This window comes from Manis javanica, chromosome 10 (assembly GCF_040802235.1).
Source record: "Manis javanica isolate MJ-LG chromosome 10, MJ_LKY, whole genome shotgun sequence".
Lineage (NCBI taxonomy): Eukaryota > Metazoa > Chordata > Mammalia > Pholidota > Manidae > Manis > Manis javanica.
This window is the reverse complement of record NC_133165.1, coordinates 82,623,120-82,643,092: the sequence shown is the minus strand read 5'-3', so window position 1 is coordinate 82,643,092 and position 19,973 is coordinate 82,623,120. Positions and strand designations below refer to the sequence as shown.

Genomic DNA, 19,973 nt, shown 5'->3' with positions numbered 1-19,973 from the left:
GAGGTGGTTGTGGTTGTTGTTTTTGCTTTTGCCTTTCGCTAGATGGATGCTCGGACGCCCATAATAAAGGTTCCTAATGAACCAGGCCTTCGGTGATCGTTCTCCTGCTATCGCCCTAGGTGGCGGGACGCGATAATTGGATACACTGGTATTGCCAGGGTCCCTTTGTTTGTTTCTTTACATGTGATGCAATAGGATATTCATTTGTTTGGGAGAGAAACAACCCTGTGTATCATATTAATGAAGGCGTGTTTCACCTTTTGGTTCCATAAGGTGTAGATAAAAGGGTTCAAAAATGGTGCAACAGAGGTATTGAGAACTGCAATTCCCTTGGAAAAAGATACTTTTTGTTTCACTGGAGGTTTAACATATATGAAGATGCAGTTGCCATAAGAAAGGGAGATCAAAATCATGTGAGAAGAACATGTTGAAAAAGCTTTTTTCCTCTGGTTAGCGGAAGGGAGTTTTAGAATTGTTAATACAATATACGTATATGATATTATCACCATTACCAGGGTGAACAGGAGTGCCATCACAGCAGAAATGAAACCCATTGTCTCGGTGAGCTTTGTGTCTGAGCAGGAGATCTGCAGGAGGGAAGTTGAGTCACAGTAGACATGATCAACAATGTTGGAGTCACAGAAATCAAGGTTTAGGCCCAAGAGGAGAGGTATAAAGATGGTAAAGAACCCAGCAAGCCAACAACAGGAGACAAGCTGTGTGCAGATTTTGGTGCTCATGATGGCTGTGTAACGCAGGGGCTTACAGATGGCAACATAGCGGTCATAGGACATGGCTGCCAGCAGGTAAAATTCACATGCTGCAAGAAGGAAGGCAAAAAACACTTGAGCTGCACAACTGTTATAGGAAATGGTTTTGTCCCGGTTGCCATCATCACCAGCAATTTAGGGATGCATGTAGTTGTGAAGGAAATTTCTAGGAAGGAAAAATTCCAAAGGAAGAAGTACATGGGGGTCTTGAGGTGAGGATCCAGCAGGGTGAGTGTGATGATGATCAGATTGCCGGTGATGCTGAGCAGGTAGGTGAGCAGCAGGAAGGTAAACAACACCGCCTCCAGCTGTGGATCATCAGTCAGCCCTGCTAGGATGAGCACTGTCACTCTCGTGTGGTTCCCCGTTACTGTCCTCTACTTGTCCAGGTCTAAATGAAAAAGAAAAAAAAGAATAAGAAAATGACGATCCCAAAGGGAAAGTTACATGATAATAGTGGTTACGGTGATGTTTCAGCTAGAGCAACACAAGTCTCATTCATGTTCTAGAGATGGTCATGGCAGGAAGAACAGTAGTTTGCCTTTTGAGGGTATCTGGACAGAGTTCAATCTTTAGTTTGCAACAGAGAATAACCAATATGATGGCAGTAAAATTTCTCCATTTTTATTTGAATAAATTATAGGGAAATTAAAGGGACTTCTAAAACATAGAATGAAATTTTCTTCTCTCTTGCATTTATGCAAGAGTTTGGGATGGAGCTATTTCTGTTTAATATAAGAAGTTTGCATATTAGGAGACAATCTATACCTGTTATTACAAGTATTTTAGCCCATGTTTGCATTTACCTCATCCACTTCACCTACCCACACACATACACACACATTTCACTTATCTCTGTTATGATCACTACCCTACCTACCTTGTACCCTGAGAATATCAGTAACCACAGTGGTAATTTCAGTTTTCTAATGCATGTTGTGGAGATGAGAATATACCAGTTAAAATGAAGTGAAAAATGAGAGGAAGGATATAGAAGCAGATAGAAATATAAAACTATGTGTTCAGGACATTGTATGAGGTGTGAGAGGAAAAGAAAAATAAGATAAAAACAAAACTTGTGGAAACCTAGAGAAGTAAGAAGGGTTTCTTAGAGATAGGAGAGTGAGTCTGATGAAAAATTCAAAATAATATTAAAAATATGTTAATGAGTGAGTAAAATTTTGAAAAATTTAAAAAATGTAAATTAGTAAGTAAATCTGTAACTTAGTAAGTTAAAATTTTGTAAGTAAATATTTATAAGAAGAAAATATTTACCAATGATATTTCCCTCCACCTATTTCTTTTCTTTGTGTTTATTTTATTTTGTTCTTTGTATTAAGCATGGCCTAAAAGAGATGAAGAATGAGTGTTTGGTAACTATTGAACACATAATATCAGAATAGTGGTGACACAACTTTTTGGGGTGACACAAACTTTTCCCTATGATAGGATATTCAAATGTTTGGCTAACACATACTTAAAATGTTCATTATAGAATACTGTTCTCAATGCCAGGTACATATTGAGACAGTTGTATTGTTTGGTTTGCACAGCTAGTGAATTGAAGTTCAGGATTAATTCGAAAGAGTGTGTTTTCCAAGTGTCCTTTCAAGAGTACATTTTCTGTAAATAATTGTAGGACAGATTTTAGTGTGTTTCTTTAAAAAAAGGATTAATAATATCTCTAAAGAAAATTGTATTCCTTGGTATCTAAATCATCAAACACAGAAAAAGGTTAAAGTTTAGTGATGGACCCTAGATAACATAATGTTTTCTGTCTTGACAATATCAAGGTCATTGTTTCCAACCTATAAGCATGCATTAATTTAGAAAAGGCCATACATAAAATAAACATACAAGGTAAAATAAAAGTTTTTTCCTGTATCATCTAGAGGAGTTCATAGGAGGATACTAAGATACAAAAAATGAGAACTTCTCTCAAAGTTATGTTAATCGTGTACACAGTTTGGATGAGAAGGGATGAGGGTCATTTTTCCCTTTACATTCACACTCCTTGTACATTCACGTAACTGTGAAGCAATTACTACACATCTTCCCTCATTTACACAAATCACACCTATGGCAATATTGCAGGAATGCATATATCTAAAACACTTAATTAGAATTGTTCTATGTCAATTATAGAAACTACTACTAAAACACACTGTAAAAATTAACAAAGGTCACATAAGCAAAGCATTAGGAGGCAGGCCTGTGAATACGATACATTTAGTTGTGTTGCATATTGTGACTATCAGATAAATTAAAAGGAACAGTTTTTCAATACTAAATTATCACTGTATTCCATTTGTCTTCTTTCACCATTTTCCCTAAATCAAAATTTTAAAGGTTAGAAAAAATAACATTAATGAGGTAAAGATAAAATGAGACAAAAATTGGTTAAAATATATCTGACAGGAAATATGGATTTCAAATTTTAAACATACCGATTCTTTTCATCTTCTTGAGTCCTAAAGCGGTCTGCCAAAAACACTTAGAAGATGAAACACCATTTTTAAAAAGATGTAATATGCACAGATGTCTTTTTTCAAACGAAATTTAACTTCTGCTTCCATATTTAGCTATTTCATCATCCTGCCCTACAGAGCACACCGGCATTCCACTCCTCTCTGGTGGATCTCACGCTAACCACCCTCTGTGTCTGTTTTTCTTGTTATAAGTGGCAGCTTTATACAGGTTTTGTTGTTGTTTTCTACAGATTTCAGACTAGTGTATTAAATTTCCCCATTACTTCCATTTACTTAGTCATGTTTTAAGTACTTTTCTAAGTATTATTCACAGTGCCATATAAATTAACCAGCACTAATCCCATGGAGTAATTGTGCTGTCTGTACCCTGAAGGAAAACAACCAAAGATTATGAAGAATTCTCAGCGGGATATGAGATGCAAGTATACCAATCCCATAGGATCAAAAATTTATATGTGTACCAGGGCTTTCCCCACGCATTAAATATTTTTTAAAATAACCACTGACAAAGAAAACACTTATTTAAACTGTTGCCAGAGAATTCAATAGAGATTTCCTTAATATATGCTTACCTTCCCACACACTGATGTTTTGTGATTCTATGTTTAGAAATAAGGATTTGGAAGCAAAATGAAAATATTTTAATCCATAATAAAGAGTAACAATATAAATTGGAAAATTTATCCTGTCACTGAAAAAATTGTACCTCAGGCTAAATGCACCATGATTAATTCTCCAGATACACCTTGCATCTCCGGTCCTGTATGCCATTCCATTCCTATTCTGAAAGCTGTCTTTCCTCCAAATAGTGGTTTGTGATATTATGTAGTGGATCTTAAAGATTTCATAATTTCAAAGCATTCTCCACTTCTGTATTAATAGGCTATTTACATATGGCTATAGTTAGCCTTCCTTGCAACTTATTGTAGCCATGTTACTAAATTCTGTTAAAAAATGTAAACAGAGATAACATGCAGTTTCCTGGGATTATTACTTGATTGGTCGGGCTTGCTCTCCTTTCCTTCTTTACCCTCTCATTCTTGCAATGAAGACAGGTGAGAAGCCCCTGGGAGCCATGAGTATGAGCAATCACCCTACGGATGGGGAATCAATAAGAAAAAACACACCCAGGTTCTGGACACCATTGCAGGCCACACCAGATCAGAAACACAACGACTTCATGGAAGAGTTTCAACATACCAGACTGACCATTTAAATAAGATAAAAATATTTTTGTTGTTGTTAAACCTTTGGGGTATTTGTTTTACTCATATCCTACCAAATCTTTGTTATTATCAAAACCTGTTTCCTAGGACTTATATTTCATATTTGTTTAATTTCTTTACTGTGTCCCATAGTAAAGAACATATGTTCATATATTTTTTGTAAGAATAATTCTGAATATTTCTAACTAATTTTCCAGTACAAGAACTCCTGTTCTCTGCTTCCAAATATTGGGTAGAGTTTCTTGAGAACATCAGTACTAATCATTTAAAATAATTTATCCTGACACACAGGTAGAAGCAGACAACCTCGACCAAACCATGTGAAATGATGTGAGATGATGAATTAATTGTGCATATTGTTAGGGTATAAGATGTCAGTGGCTCTACTAAAGGCCTAGGTACTTACCCAGGCTCTTCCACTTTGGCAAATCATAGCTTCAAGCTTTTGTCTACAGAGACTAGAAGATTGCAGGAGTTTCCTTTTAGATTCTAGGATTCTTCCTCAGTGTGGAGAAAATCGCAATTATTTCCAGAATCCCTTGCCTGGCTTTAGCACATCTCCATATCAGCAGGCATTTCCAAGGGGTGGAGAGCAGTTCATCTCCCTATCAATGGTTAATTACCTGGGTGAGGAAGGACTTGTCTGGACTTGAGAGATTGAGGGGAGTATTCGCTCACTTTTGCCACAGGAGGAGAGAGAGAGAGACACCGGATGGCTGTTTGTAAGCAATAACTGGGTTTTAAACTTTAGTTCTCCCGTTGACTGATTTCGGTTTCAGCTAGGTATTTTGCCACGGGATTTCCCCTCCCCAGACAGAGGCTAGGAGACTGCAGGAGTTTCCTCTTAGATTCTCAGCTTCTCCATCAGTCAGATGTTACTCTGTACTGGTGGCCTCAGTCTTCCATTGCTTGCCACTAAGGATTCATCAAATGAGTTTAGGGAAGTAACATTGCAAAATGCCAGGCTCTTGAGTCATTAATTCCCTTTTATAGGGTTTTTATTGTCTCTAAGAAAGGTCTTGTTTGCACTGACAGATGCATTCACAGAATTCCGTTGGTTTCTCCCCAGCCCCATGTGAGAGGGGAAAGCAGGGGCCCACCATTTCCTGCTGGGACATGTTCTACATACTGCATACAAAAGAGCGAGAGGCTCTAAGAGAAAGTTACAGAATAGGGGGCATCCACTTAGTCAGTGCCCTGCACTCCTAGGCCCTGGCCTCTCAAGTCCTCACTGATTTTTTTGCACTAATGACACAGCAGTTTGGGTTGATGTTTTAGAGGGCAGCTTGTTTTTCAACTGTTTTATTTGGGAAAAATCTACCCAGTTCCTGTGAATGTACATATATTGTATTATCAGTATACTATTGTCAAAATAAAAGACATACTGAAAAAGAAGCATTGGTACATTACTATTAACTAGAGACCTAAATTTATTTCTATTTCAATAGTGTTCTCACTAATTTCCTTTTTTTATTATAGCATCTAGTCCAGGATACTACACAGCACTTACTCATGTAGTGTCCTTATTGTCATCTGGACTTTGATTGCTTTTCAGTCTTTTCTTGTTCATTTACTTGTCAGTTTGGAGGAAACTTGTTGTAACTCTGGTGGGAAAATATTTTACAAGCCTGGGGCACATTACCTTTGAAACTGAAAGCAGTCAGGGAGAAATAAGATGGGATACACCCATTAATTGCTTATAGTCAGTCATCCACTTCTGCTCACCCGTGTCTCTCATGACCCGGCTACAAAAAAGGGATGCTGATGTTACCATCCAGCTACATCAGAGGCAGGCTTTCCTTCAAGCCAATGTTCCTGGGCCAGTGTGTCTGCTTCATCAGTCCCTGGGGATGCCAAAGGCAAATGGCCAGTCACATGATATACAGTAACAGTTTTAGTCTGACCAGAGGCCCATAGGTCTTGGCACAACTCGTGCCCCCAAGGGGGCCAGTGACCAACCATCCAGTTGACATGGTACCATGTTGGTAACCACAGGGTCAAGCCCTGATAGACGGCCCAGCCGTCGGTGCAGACAACTATAGGGGAGGGCTCCTGTGTGATCATGAGCCATACTGACCACAGCTCAGCCCCTTGACTGCTCTTCCTTCTTCATCTTTCGTCCATATTGTCTCAGTCTTAGGATGGAAAGACACAGCTCTCCACTTTGGGGGCTGCCCATGACTGGAGGCATCTGTGTACCAAGCATCTTCAGGTATGTGGCATTCCCTCCTAATAAGGACTCTTGGCTACCAATGACTCAAAAGCAAGTTCCTCCTGTTTTCCACTAGTATACATCACTGGCCCAATAAGTGTTGGAGTTGTCCACTTAAGGTGCCATTGGAGAGGGCACCACACTACTTTAAGTATGCACCCCATTTGGCCAGTGCAGGTATCTGTGCCATGCCACTCCATGCCTTTGGGTCCAGTCTCACACCCACCCCACAGTGGAACAGGTGGTTACTACCTTGGTCAGAGCCTTTTGTGTGGAGAGGCTGGTGCCCCTGGAGGTGGCCTTGACAGCAATTCTGCCCTCAGCTCCGCCCCCTCATCTTCCTCTGACATCTCCTCGACCACATGGAGGGCTCAGGGCCCTGCTCCTACCCCCCCCACCCACAGCCTCCTGTAACACAAATCATCTTGCCCCCTCCTTCCTCACTCTAACACATCTTCCAGGAGCAGGACCTGTTCTCAGTAACTGTCTTTCTTTCTTAAGGGCATCCCATAGGTAATCACCCAGCATCCCCAGGTGAAGCCAAAGTGTGTCTCTCTCCTCAGTAAGCCTTTCTGCTATCTCAAGAAACAAATATCCCACAATCCCAGCTTCTACACGGCCACTCAGGGCCTCTAAGCAGTCTTCTATGTCACGGAGGGTTAATTCCATAGCTTCCAGTGTTTCCACCCTTTGCCAATTCTGGGGAAGAGAGCACCCACCTAGGATGTGCTTTACCATAGACCAATTTCCCACTGGGGTTTCCCCAGGAGGAAGCCCCATGAATAGAGTGTTCCCGGGTTAAGCTGTACCCTCCAACGCTGCCAGAGGTAAGGGTGAGTCATCACCCCTACTGCAGAAGCCACTGAGGCCTCACCACCATCCACTTGGGCATTTCTGCTATCTCCTTACCTTTTCTAGGGGCAGTCCACCTAAGCATCTCACATATGAAGACAAATTTTGGGTTCAGAGGTCTTGCTGACTATCACCAGGTGTAACTCTTGGGGGGAAATATTTTCCCAGCTGGGAGCAAATTACCTCTGAAACCAAAATCAGTCAAATGGAGAAATAAAGTGGGAGAACCCCATTTACTGCTTACAAGCAATTGTCCACTTCTGCTTGCCCATATCTGTCACAACCCAGCTACAAAAAGGGACCCCACCCAACCTCTTGGGTCCAGATATGTCCTCACTTCCCATTGCAATCACCTATCTATGTCTGGATGGACTACTTCTCTCCACCCCTTGGAAACACCTCTTGATATGTAGATGCACTAAGGCCAAAAGAGATTCTGGAAATATCACAATTTTACCCACAATTATCAAGCAATTTTAAAAGTGCTCCTCAATTTGGAGTTCTCTCTTTTTTTACTAAGTAATAGATTAGTGTTCTGTATTTAGGTAAAGAACATAAGAATGACCAAAAATGCTTATCATCCCATCATATCAGAGGGCAAATGACATCACCATGACTTATCACTGTTAATATTTTCCTTGACAACTTGTTTAAGGTATAGTTTTCCAGTTAAAAAAAATGTTATTTTTCTCCTATCTATAATATTTTCTTGGCAACTAATTACTAAATAGCCCACATCAAAGGAGTGGAGAAGGATTAATAAGCTTCACTTCCTGGAAGGGGTAACTGTCTGTCTGTCTATTTACCTACCTACCTGTATTTGGATTCTTCCATAAGGAAGATCAGTTCCTTCTCCCACACTTATTTGTGTTACTGCTCACTCATGTCAAATTTCTGCAATTTTCCTTTAGACTTTCTCCTTAATAGATTATTTAAAAGTATATTTTCTAACTTAAAAATACTTGAGTACTTTTAAAACCTTTTGTCATTTTCCCACTGGTTTAGAACATACATTTCAAAATGGTCTACCTCAATTTATACCACTTCCCTTGAAGTGTAAGCAAGTTATGATCACATGTTCTTAAAACATCTCTCTCATCTCTGTTGTATTTTTGCCATTAACTTCATTTCACTAAGTAGCCAAAGCATTATTACCATCAGTGTTTTGCCCACTTAAATTGTAGAGCAATCAAAATGAGAAAATACATCATATTGTATCCTCCTTTGCTCCATTTTTGAAACTCGCTATTCTTTGAAGAAATTCAGTTTTTTGACATATCATTTTGATTTTCCTGGAAGGAAATCCTTTAACATCTCTTGTAAGGTAGGTTTGCTCGCAATATATTCCTGCTGTTTTGGTTTATCTAAGAAAATTTTAATTTCACTTTCATTTATTTATGTACAATTGTAGGTCATCACTCGTCTTTCTGCTCTCAGTGCTTCTGAACAGAAGTCAGGGCTAATTGTTATTCCTGTTATTATGTAGGGAATGTGTATTTTCCCTTGTTAGCCTTCAAGAGTTTCTTTTTGTCTTGGGTTTTCATCAGTTTGTAGATTCATATTCCTAATTATATATTTTTTATTTTCTGTTTGTATTCTCTGAGCTTCCTCAATCTACTCTTTCAAATTTGTCAACAATTGTGAAATGTTTTTAGCCACTTTACATAAACACACATACACACACAGACACGAACACACACACACATAATTTGGAATCAGAAGAGCTCTATCATTAAGGTGAGTGACTTGACAATAAGGACTATAAAGAAGGGCTTCAGATGTAGTCTTAGAATTTTAGGGATTATAATATCAAGGAATGAGTCACAAGAGAAGCCAGCAAAACAAATGAGAAATTATAGCCAAAATAGTCAGAAAAACCAACATAATAAGGTGTCATCTAACCAGGGCAAATAAACTATATGAATAAAAGGTAGTGGTCAACTACACTAAATATTACTTAAATTCCTGCCAATGACAATAAGAGTACTAATGAATTTGGAAAGGTGGAGTTTGAAAGAGCAGAGTAAATGAATTGGTAGATTATAGACCAAACAAAAGAGGGTTCAGGAGAAAATGTGAGATGAAAAAGTAGAGAGGTAATAATAGCTAAATGTAGACAAGCTGATGCTTTTTAAATTCAAATTACAAATAAAGCAAGGAGACATTTATTAGAAATAGAATATTTCAAGTATTTTGGTCGCAGTAGGAAATCTAATTCAGCTTTCAGTAAATAATATCATAATGAGATATCAAAATAAAGTAAAAAAATTTTTTAAATTCATTTGTAGGATAAGGAATTTTATATTATTGTTTAATTGACCCAAATTGGAGCTATGTTTGTTGAGACAAAGGAAGGATGATTGCCTAGATTTCTTTTGAATAATAAATTAGGGTTTTCCAGTCATAGGTTTTTATTTAGGAAGACTTTATCTTTATTTTATCATAGGAAGAGATTCATTTGATGAAAGAGCAAAAGAAAGTCTCTGTCCATATTCAGACACAGAAGTACATATCTGTCAGAATTTATTTTGGAAAAATTAATTCAAAACAGTTAATCTTATGAGCAAATCAATTGGCAGGCTAGAATTACTTATGTGGGACAGTTGCCAATGGTTTACTTGCAAAAGTTGTATTAAGGGTGAAGTTACTCAGAATCGAGTGACTAACTCTTCCTTGAAAAGATAGACAATGTTCTTAAGTATGGTGATACTGGAATTGGGGACTTAGGGGACCCAGGACAGCTTATCTATTTTGAGACAGGAAGGTATTTGAAAGCACAGAGTGTGGGAGTTCAAGGTAAAGATGACTGCAAGCAAGGCAAAGTGATACTATTAATGCACTTGCCTTCATTCAGAGCTCTGGACATGTAAAGAAGATCAATGTCCCCTACTAGACAACTCAGGAATGTGTGAAGAGATCTAATGTAAATGTTTAAAAAACTTTAAGATCTTCAATTGAAAAGATGAAAACTAAGTCTTCCTGACTAAGTTTTCACTAATCATTAGAGCTTTGTTTCTCACAAAATGACCTTATCTTTACTGAGCTATCTTTTGTTCTTATATATAATGCTAATAATGATTATGATATACAATGTTATTTTCTGAATTATATGATTTATATAAAATGCATAGCAGTGCCTCTATTTAGTAGGTGGTCAACAAAGTATCTCCTATCTTAGTATCCCATTTGTTGTGTCGTCTGCCTCACTAGAGCAGAAAAGCTGAAAGCATTTCAGGGAAGCATTTCAGTATTTCTGTGGAAGTTCTCTTAAGTAATATGTTGTTCCTGTATCTAAAAATTTATTAAAGGTCCAATACTTGTTTAAATATCTTTTAAATAAGATTCAACTTAAAAAGAAAAAACAAAAACAAAGAACAGCAGTAGTAAATTATCTGTGGATTCAGGATTCAGACCAACAGTAGCTGTTCTAATAGAAACAGTATCAGGTGATTCGTCACAGACAAACTGAAATAAAGATAAGACAGATTATGTAACTTTAATCTGCCAGCCAGCGGGAAGCAGCAGCAATAGGGATACCTTAATTTAGAAATACTAGACCCTTATTAAGAGTTACAGAACATCCTCTATGATAAATAACTAATAGGTAATAAACATTTAATAGTATATAGATAAGTGTTTTTGGAAGAGCTAATGGTAAATTAATGGCTTAATTTAAGTAGTATGTTTTAACCAATCTTACCCTAATTGGAACATGAACAAAATCAAAGTAGTAGGAATACTGAGAGAGGCTTATACAATTTAATAATATACTATAATAAGAAATATATATATTATATATACATATAATTTGTTCATTTTCATTCTGTGTTCTTAACATTTCTAAAAGTTAGACAATACTCAGGATCACTAGATCTACTTTCTGAAAACAAATTAGACCAGAATTATCAAGGATAAAAGTAATAATCAATTGTTTAGATACCCATATTCCTGAAATCATGTTTGTGACCCAAATATCCTTTTTTTTTGTAGACAATTATTTTTTATTGAAGGGTAGTTGACACACAGTATTACATTAGTTTCAGGTGAGGTGTACAACACAGTGATTCAACATTTATGTACATGATAATTCTAGCTACCAGCTATCACCATACAAAATTGTTACAATATTCTGACTATATTCCTTATGCTATACATTATATCCCGGTTACTTATTTATTTTACAATTGGGAGTCTGTACTTTTTTTTTTTGAGAGGGCATCTCTCATATTTATTGATCAAATGGTCGTTAACAACAATAAAATTCTGTATAGGGGACTCAATGCACAATCATTAATCCACCCCAAGCCTAATTTTCATCAGTCTCCAATCTTCTGAAGCATAACGAACAAGTTCTTACATGGAGAACAAATTCTTACATAGTGAATAAGTTACATGGTGAAGAGTACAAGGGCAGTCATCACAGAAACTTTCGGTTTTGCTCATGCATTATGAACTATAAATTATCAGTTCAAATATGAATATTCGTTTGATTTTTATACTTGATTTATATGTGGATACCACATTTCTCTCTTTATTATTATTATTTTTAATAAAATGCTGCAGTGGTAGGTAGATGCAAGATAAAGGTAGAAAACATAGTTTAGTGTTTTAAGAGAGCAAATGTAGATTGATCAGGTGTGTGCCTGTAGACTAAGTGTTAATCCAAGCTAGACAAGGGCAACAAAACATCCACGGATGCAGCAGATTTCTCTCAGAACAGGGAGGGTGAGGTTCTAAGGCTCACCTCTGTTGATCCCCAATTTCTCACCTGATGGCCCCCCTGCGACTGTGCCTGTCTTAGGTTGTTCCTCCCTTGAGGAATCTTACCCGTCTCTGGCTAACTAGTCATCTTCCGGGGCCATACAGGGAATGTAAAGTTGGTAAGTGAGAGAGAAGCCATATTGTTTGAAAAGGTTAGCTTTTTACTTCTTTGCAGATTTATGCCCTGTGGCTTCTATGCCCAACATTTTTCTTGAGGTATCTTTACCACTTGGAAGAATTATGATACTCGGTAAATTCGATATAAGGCACGAATTCTATTTAAGGGTTGTAATTAGGAAGGAAGAAGAAAAGCTATAGAAGTAGCAAGCGGAAGAAAACATGGGAAGATTGATTATTTCTTTGACATATCTTCTTGTAGAGTAACCCCAAATATCTTTTAAGATCCAGGTCATCCTACAAATTGTATAGAAACATGTAAAATTATTCAGCCAATTATATTTTATGTGTGGTTTTCTTCCTTTTCATGTTTTATGCTGTTCTTTGAGACAGTATTTTTCAAACATATTTTCTTCTAAAGAGTTTCTATGGAATATACTAGACAGAACAATCAAATTTTTAACAGACAAATATCTTCAAACATTAGCAATTACATAGATGGCTAATCTTTGTTTACATTTTCTTTCAATTACTTAATAATTAATTATTAATTATATTATTAATTATATATATTATATAATTATATATAAAAATATAATTATATATAATATATATATAATTATACATATAGTATATATAAATATATATACTATATATTAATAATTAATTATAATTAATAATTAATTATTAAGCAATTTAAAATTGATTTAAAATGAAATTAAATTGTAATTAATTGATTAAAAGAAATTAAAATAAAAATTACTTAATAATTTGATGACCTTTGAATTGTGTGCTACATAAAATATAGTTAAAATTAATGTTTTATAGTTTTGAATAAGTAGAAATCAAAGACAAAAGAGATTGAAAACTTTAGCTCAATTTCTTTCAGATATACACAGGAAAAGGAACTACTATGACAAGAAAAATCTAAAGAAATATACAGAGAAATTTCATTTTTGTGGAACAGAGATTTTTCTGAGTAAAGAAATTATGATGAATATTATAGAAATCAAAGGGAAAAAGGGAGGAAACTATGTATTGGAAGGTACTATCGGATACACTGGTATTACTAGAGATTATTTATAGTACTTACATTATTGTATTTACTTTTACTATTTGGGATCCTTTGTTCGTTTCCTTTACATATAATGCAATACTACACTCATTTTTTTGAGAGAGAAACAACCCAGTGAGTCATATTCACGGAGGCTTGTTTCACCTTTGTTTCACCAGTTGGTTCCGTAAGGGGTAGATGAAAGGGTTCAGAAGTGGTTCAACGGAGGTACTGAGCACCGCAATCCACTTAGAAAAAGATACTCTTTGTTTCACTGATGGCTTAACATAGATGAAGATGCAGCTGCCATAAGAAAGGGGGATCACAATCATGTGAGAAGAACATGTTGAAAAAGCTTTTTCCTGTGATTAGCTGAAGGGATTTTTACAATTATTAATACAATATACGTATATGATATTATCACCAATACTAATGTGACCACAAGGGTCACCAAAGCTGAAATGAATCCCATTGTCTTGAACAGCTGTGTGTCTGAGCAGGAGATCTGCAGGAGGGGAGTTGTGTCACAGTAGAAATGATCAACAGTGTGGGAGTCACAGAAATCAAGGTTTGGCCTAAGAGGAGAGGTGGAAAGATGACAAAAAAACCTGCAAGCCAACAATAGGAGACAAGCTGGGTGCAGATTTTGGTGCTCATAATGGCTGTGTAACACAGGAGCTTACAGATGGCAACATAGCAGTCATAGGACATGGCTGCCAGCAGGTAAAATTCAGATGCTCCGAGAAGGAAGACAAAAAACACTTGAGCTGCACAACTGTTATAGGAAATGGTTTTGTCCCCGGTTGCCATCATCACCAACAATTTAGGGATGCATGTAGTTGTGAAGGAAATTTCTAAAAAGGAAAAATTCCGAAGGAAGAAGTACATGGGGGTCTTGAGGTGAGGATCCAGCAGGGTGAGTGTGATGATGATCAGATTGCCGGTGATGCTGAGCAGGTAGGTGAGCAGCAGGAAGGTAAATAACACCGCCTCCAGCTGTGGATCATCAGTCAGACCCGCTAGGATGAGCACTGTCACTCTCGTGTGGTTCCCCATTACTGTCCTCTACTTGTCCAGGTCTAAATGGAAAAAAAAGAAGTAAAAGAAAGTGAGGATCCAAATGGGAAAGTAACAGTGATAACTAGTGGTGAAGATCATGTTTCAGCTGGAGCGACACAAGGCTCATTCACGTTCTAAAGATGGTCACTGCAGGAAGAACAGTAGTTCGCCTTCCAGGGTATCTGGACAGAGAGTTCAATCTTTAGTTTGCAGTTCTACCAGAGGATAACCTATATGATGAGAATAATTGTTCAGTGTTTTAATATGAATAAATTGGTGGGACTTTTAAAACATAGAATAAAACATTTTTCGTCTCTTGGTTTTATACAAGAGTTTGGGATAGATGCCATTTTCTGTTCAATATAAGAAGTTTGCATACCTGATGCAAAATGGTATGTGCAATTCCAAGTGCATCAGCATATGTTTTGTATTTAACACACACACACGAGCACACACACACACACACACACACACACACACACACACACACACACACACACTGTACCCATCATCATTAATTCAATTAGTACACCTGTACGGGTTTACTTATCTAATCAAACTCAAATGCCTGAATCTTGCTGTTATTTATTTTTATGACTAAGGAGATACAATTTCAAATAAGTTAAGGCACTGGGATGTATTTATTTGCTGTGTTTACTAGTATTTACATCACATGTATCTGTATTATCATCCCCACCCTATCTGTATTGTACTCCAAAACAAACTCGGTAGGAGCATTCTTTTAATTTCAGTTTTATTATGCCTTTTATGATTCTCAGAACAAACCAAGAAAAATAAAGTGAAAAATGAGAAAAAAGGATATAGAAGCCGATAGAAATATAAAAATATGTGTCTAGGAGATTGATGTGTGTGAGAGGGAAAACAAAAAGAATGATTACAATAAAGCTTATGGAAACATGGAGTGTTAAGAAGGCATTTTAGAGATAAAGTGAGTTTGATGGAAGAATGAAAAGAAGTTTAAAAATATGTTAATATAAGTAAAATTGAAAAATTGATTATGTACATTAGTAAGTAAAATATGTATCTTAGTTAAAATGTATTGAAAAATGAGAAAATATTTAACAATGAAATTTCTTCTCCATCTGCTTCTATTCTTTCACTTACCTTTTTATTCTCCATCTAAAACACACACTGAAATGAACAATTTTAGGATCAGGATGGCCTAAAATAGGTGAGGAATGAATATTTGGTAATTATTAAACACATAATGAATCTCAGAACATTAGTGACATGAATTCTAGGGGGCATACTTTCCCTATGATAAGATTTTCAAATGTTTGGCTAACACATAATGAAGAAAAATGGTTGTTATAGGCTACTGTTCTCACCACCATGTACATATATATTGCTTAGATTTGTGCAACTAGTAAATTGAAATTCAGGACTATCTTGAAAGAATGTTTTTTCTAAGTTGTCCTTTCGAAAGTATATTTTGTGTAAGTAATTACAGTACAGATTTTAGTGTATTTCTTCAAAGAAATTAATATCTCTAAAGAAAATTGCCTTCATTGGTATATTTTCATCATCAAACAGAAAAAGGTTAAAGTATATTGATGGACACAAGATAACACAATGTTTTGTCTTGACAATATCAAGATAATTGTTTCCAACCTCTAAAACGTCCATTATTTTTGAAAAGGCATATATAAATTAAAATAAACATATAAGGTAAAATGAAAGTTATTTCTAGTAATATCTAGAGGAGTTTATTGGTGGATACAAGATAAGAAAATGAGATCTGCTGTCAAAATCATGGTAATAATGTATACCCTTTGGGTTAAAAAAATGACTTTTATTTCCTGTACATTCCTTTACATTCACATATTTGTGAAGCAATTCATTGTACATTTTCCTTCATTTATACAAATCACTTACATGACAATGTTGTAGGAATGCATATATCTAAAACCCTTAAATCAGAATTCTACTATGTCAGATTATTTCTTTTCCCAGTTTCAACAATTGCATACACCAACTATCCCCAAACATCTGTGGTTGATGATGAAGATACCAAGGAAGGCAATTTAGTAAAAAATTAACACAGGTCACATTAGCAAACCATCAGAAGGTAGGCCTCAGAAAGCAATGAGGTTTATTTGTGTTACACACTGTGACTATCGATAAAAGTTAAGAAAGAACATCTTTTTCAATACTAAATTGTCATTGTATTCCATTTGCCTTTTTTCACCATTTTCCCTAAATCAAAACTTGAAAGGTTAGAAACAGTAACATAAATACAGTAATGATAAAATTACAAAAAATAGGTTAAAATATATCTGACAGAAAATGTGGTAAATTCATACAAATGGATATTTTTAGGTTTAACAGAAAGGAAATCCTGGCATGTGTGACAACATGGATGAACCTTGAGGACATTATGCTACACAAAATAAGCAGTTGTAGAGAGCTGCTACATAATGTTGTGCCCACAGTTAACTACTCTATTGTGCTTTTAAAAATATAAGTGGGTAGATCACACACTGTGTTCTAACTACCAATAAAAACATAATCTGTACATATTCACAAGTATAGCAGTTAGACATAGAGAACAAGATTAATAATAATTTATTGATAGCTAATTATGCTATATGCTGTACAGAATTATTTTCATCCCTATACTAAGTTATATATACTTGATTAACCTGACATTTCTACTGACTTACTGATGGGGAAATACATACTTAGAGGTTATAAAACCTCAAGTTTATTAACTCTTTGCTGTATTTAACATGCAAATTGTACTTTAGATAGGATGGAATAAATTTGAGAAGCCATTAATAACTTTCCTCTAACCTTTTGAATCCCTTCAATTTTCTATCACTTTTTTTTTCTTTTTCCACAAACTTTTTAATTTTTTTCTGTATCTTCCAACTGACTCTATCACATAATGATCATTAGGAATACTACACCACAATTAGGATTATAGTATTTTTCTATTACTAAAAAGTGTTTATTTAATTTACAATACTTTTTAGTATTCATACTTATTTCAGCTTTACACACACACACACACACACACCTTTCTAAAATACTTCAGAAACTTAATGCTTTAAATAGAATAGAAGTGTATTTTAGCAGATTAAATTCTAGTTTTTACATAAAATGGAAAATTTTACTTTGTTATAAAGCTTTTGTTTTCTACACATGATTTTGCTTAGGTATAAAATAATTTGGATACATGCTCTGTTTCAATGTAATACAAAACTTGAGAAATGCTATGTGTGTGTGAGTGTATATATATATTTCAGCAGAGGTAGAAAGTGGAACTTGCCTTCTATGGAATTAGAGAAAGTGATTTTATTCTACGTTTCTAAAATAGCATTTCTTCACTATTTTCTACAGTGTGTGTGTGTGTGTGTGTGTGTGTGTGTGTGTGTGTGTGTATACATCTAGTTATTTATTTGTACCTATGAATTATTATGGGATTTGGAAATGTGAACATCTATTTAGCACTATACCTATAAAAGTACATATTGTTAAAGATCTATGGTTTTTTCATTAATAGATAAATTATGTGGTCATACACTATTAAATTGAGCAACGAATAATGTTGCTTGGTTTTTAAGTAGAAGCATTCACATGGTCAATAAGTGATAGATGTTTAAATAATTCTTTTCCTAAAGAAATTACAAGATCATAAAGGCAATTCCTGTCAAATACAAATGAAAATCACAAAATTGTATTTTCTGCATAAAGTAGGTACAATATATCAATATTTACAGTGTCTCCTCCATTCTTGGTGATGATTTTCCTAAACAATACTCAAAATACAATTTTACTTCTTAAAATAATTTTTAAGAATTTGCAACTAACAAAGTGTTCGCAAGAACAGGAACTGGATGACACACAAAAGTTATTTAAACTGAATGAGAAAGCTATAAAATAATGTGCTTGGAAACTGCTGGAAGAAAAGAAAGAGAATGAAAAGGATAACAGGGAGGCCATTGTGATTTGAAGAAACTATGGAAATTTCATGATTGTATTTTTTAAATTGCCCTGCAATGTGTCCCTAATTCATACACCACAGCTTTTCAGTTGTGTGTGAAAAACAGTCTTCCTTGCCATGTCCACAAAGGCTCGCTTGACTTGCTGATTCCTCAGGCTATAAATGAAGGGGGTTCAGCATGGGGGCTACCGAGGTGTTTAGCACAGCAACTCCCTTGCTCAGAGACATTCTGTCTTTTGCTGAGAATTTAATATACATAAATATGCAGCTGCCGTAAGAGATGGAAATGACAATCATATGGGATGAACATGTGGAAAAGGCCTTTGTCCTCTGACTACTAGAAGGAATCCTCAAAATTGTTCGGATGATATACATGTAGGACACAACTATTAATGCCAAAGTGAACATGAGAGTAAACACAGCACAGGAAAACCCCATTATCTCTAGGAATTTTGTGTCTGAACAAGAAAGTTGCAGCAAGGGAAAATAATCACAGGTAAAATGGTCACTAATATTAGATCTACAGTAATCAAGGTTCAAGAGCAACAAGAGGGCAGGGAATATGATTAGGAATGAAAGTAGCCATGAAGAAAAGACAAGGAGAGTGCAGACTCTGCGATTCATGATGGTCCTGTAATGCAGGGGTTTCCAGATGGCAATATAACAGTCATAGGACATGGCAGCTAGAAGGTAAAATTCAGTGACTCCCAAGAGAATAAAAAAAAATAATTGAGCAATGCAATCATTAAAGGGAATGGTTTTATCTCCTGTAATGATGGTGCCAAGGAACTTGGGTATACTGACTGTTGTGAATGAAACCTCTAACAAGGAGAAATTTCTGAGGAAAAAGTACATGGGGGTGTGGAGGTGGGAGTCCAGAAGGGTGAGGGTGATAATGGTCAGGTTCCCCGTGATGCTGAGCATGTAGGTGATTAACAAGAAGACAAAGATCACCACTTGAAGGTTGGGGTCATCTGAAAGTCCCAGGAGGATAAACTCTCTTATTTTTGTGGAGTTTCTCATTCTTCAGATGTTTTTTCAGTTTTCTCCCACCAGACATGTAGAACAAATCACAAAGAACTATTCTGAAGAGTGGATTAACAAATATGCAAGTTTAGAGCTGGAATTTGGCTGAAATAGCATGTCATCTCACCTTCAGGGGAAATTTAAAGCAAACTAACATTTGATACTAACAACCTTAGTTGATACTAAAGAATGATCATTGATACTAACAACAGTCCTTTAATTTCCTTTTTGTTACAGGTGAAATCTCTAGTTAAAAGAAATTAAAACTCAGTACCACAAAGCTTGAAGTAGTAGGGCAGCGATTTGTTCTCAGACTTTCGTGACTCTTAATCCTACCTGCTATCTTTCAGAGACATGCCCATGAGTTTTCCTCCCAATGAGAATCACTTTTGGGCTATTTCTTATTTCTCCAGTCCCTCTCCATGTTATCCATTCTGTGT

At 35.8% G+C, this 19,973-nt stretch overlaps 1 protein-coding gene and 2 pseudogenes across 1 annotated transcript; all 3 read right to left on the bottom strand.

Moving 5' to 3' along the window:
• Positions 1-200: 200 nt before the first annotated feature.
• On the bottom strand, positions 201-7,539 carry LOC140843882 (olfactory receptor 6C74-like; annotated as a pseudogene).
• A 6,050-nt stretch (positions 7,540-13,589) lies between these two features.
• LOC140843785 (olfactory receptor 6C74-like) lies at positions 13,590-14,537 on the bottom strand (annotated as a pseudogene).
• Positions 14,538-18,663: 4,126 nt separating this feature from the next.
• LOC140843784 (olfactory receptor 6C1-like) lies at positions 18,664-19,530 on the bottom strand. The gene has a single exon (XM_073214209.1). It carries the CDS (start codon positions 19,528-19,530, stop codon positions 18,664-18,666), a length of 867 nt encoding a protein of 288 aa, XP_073070310.1.
• Positions 19,531-19,973: the final 443 nt, after the last annotated feature.

Excerpts from the sequence above, each read along its gene's own strand:
- LOC140843784 (XM_073214209.1), bottom strand. The coding sequence starts at position 19,530 with ATGAGAAACTCCACAAAAATAAGAGAGTTTATCCTCCTGGGACTTTCA.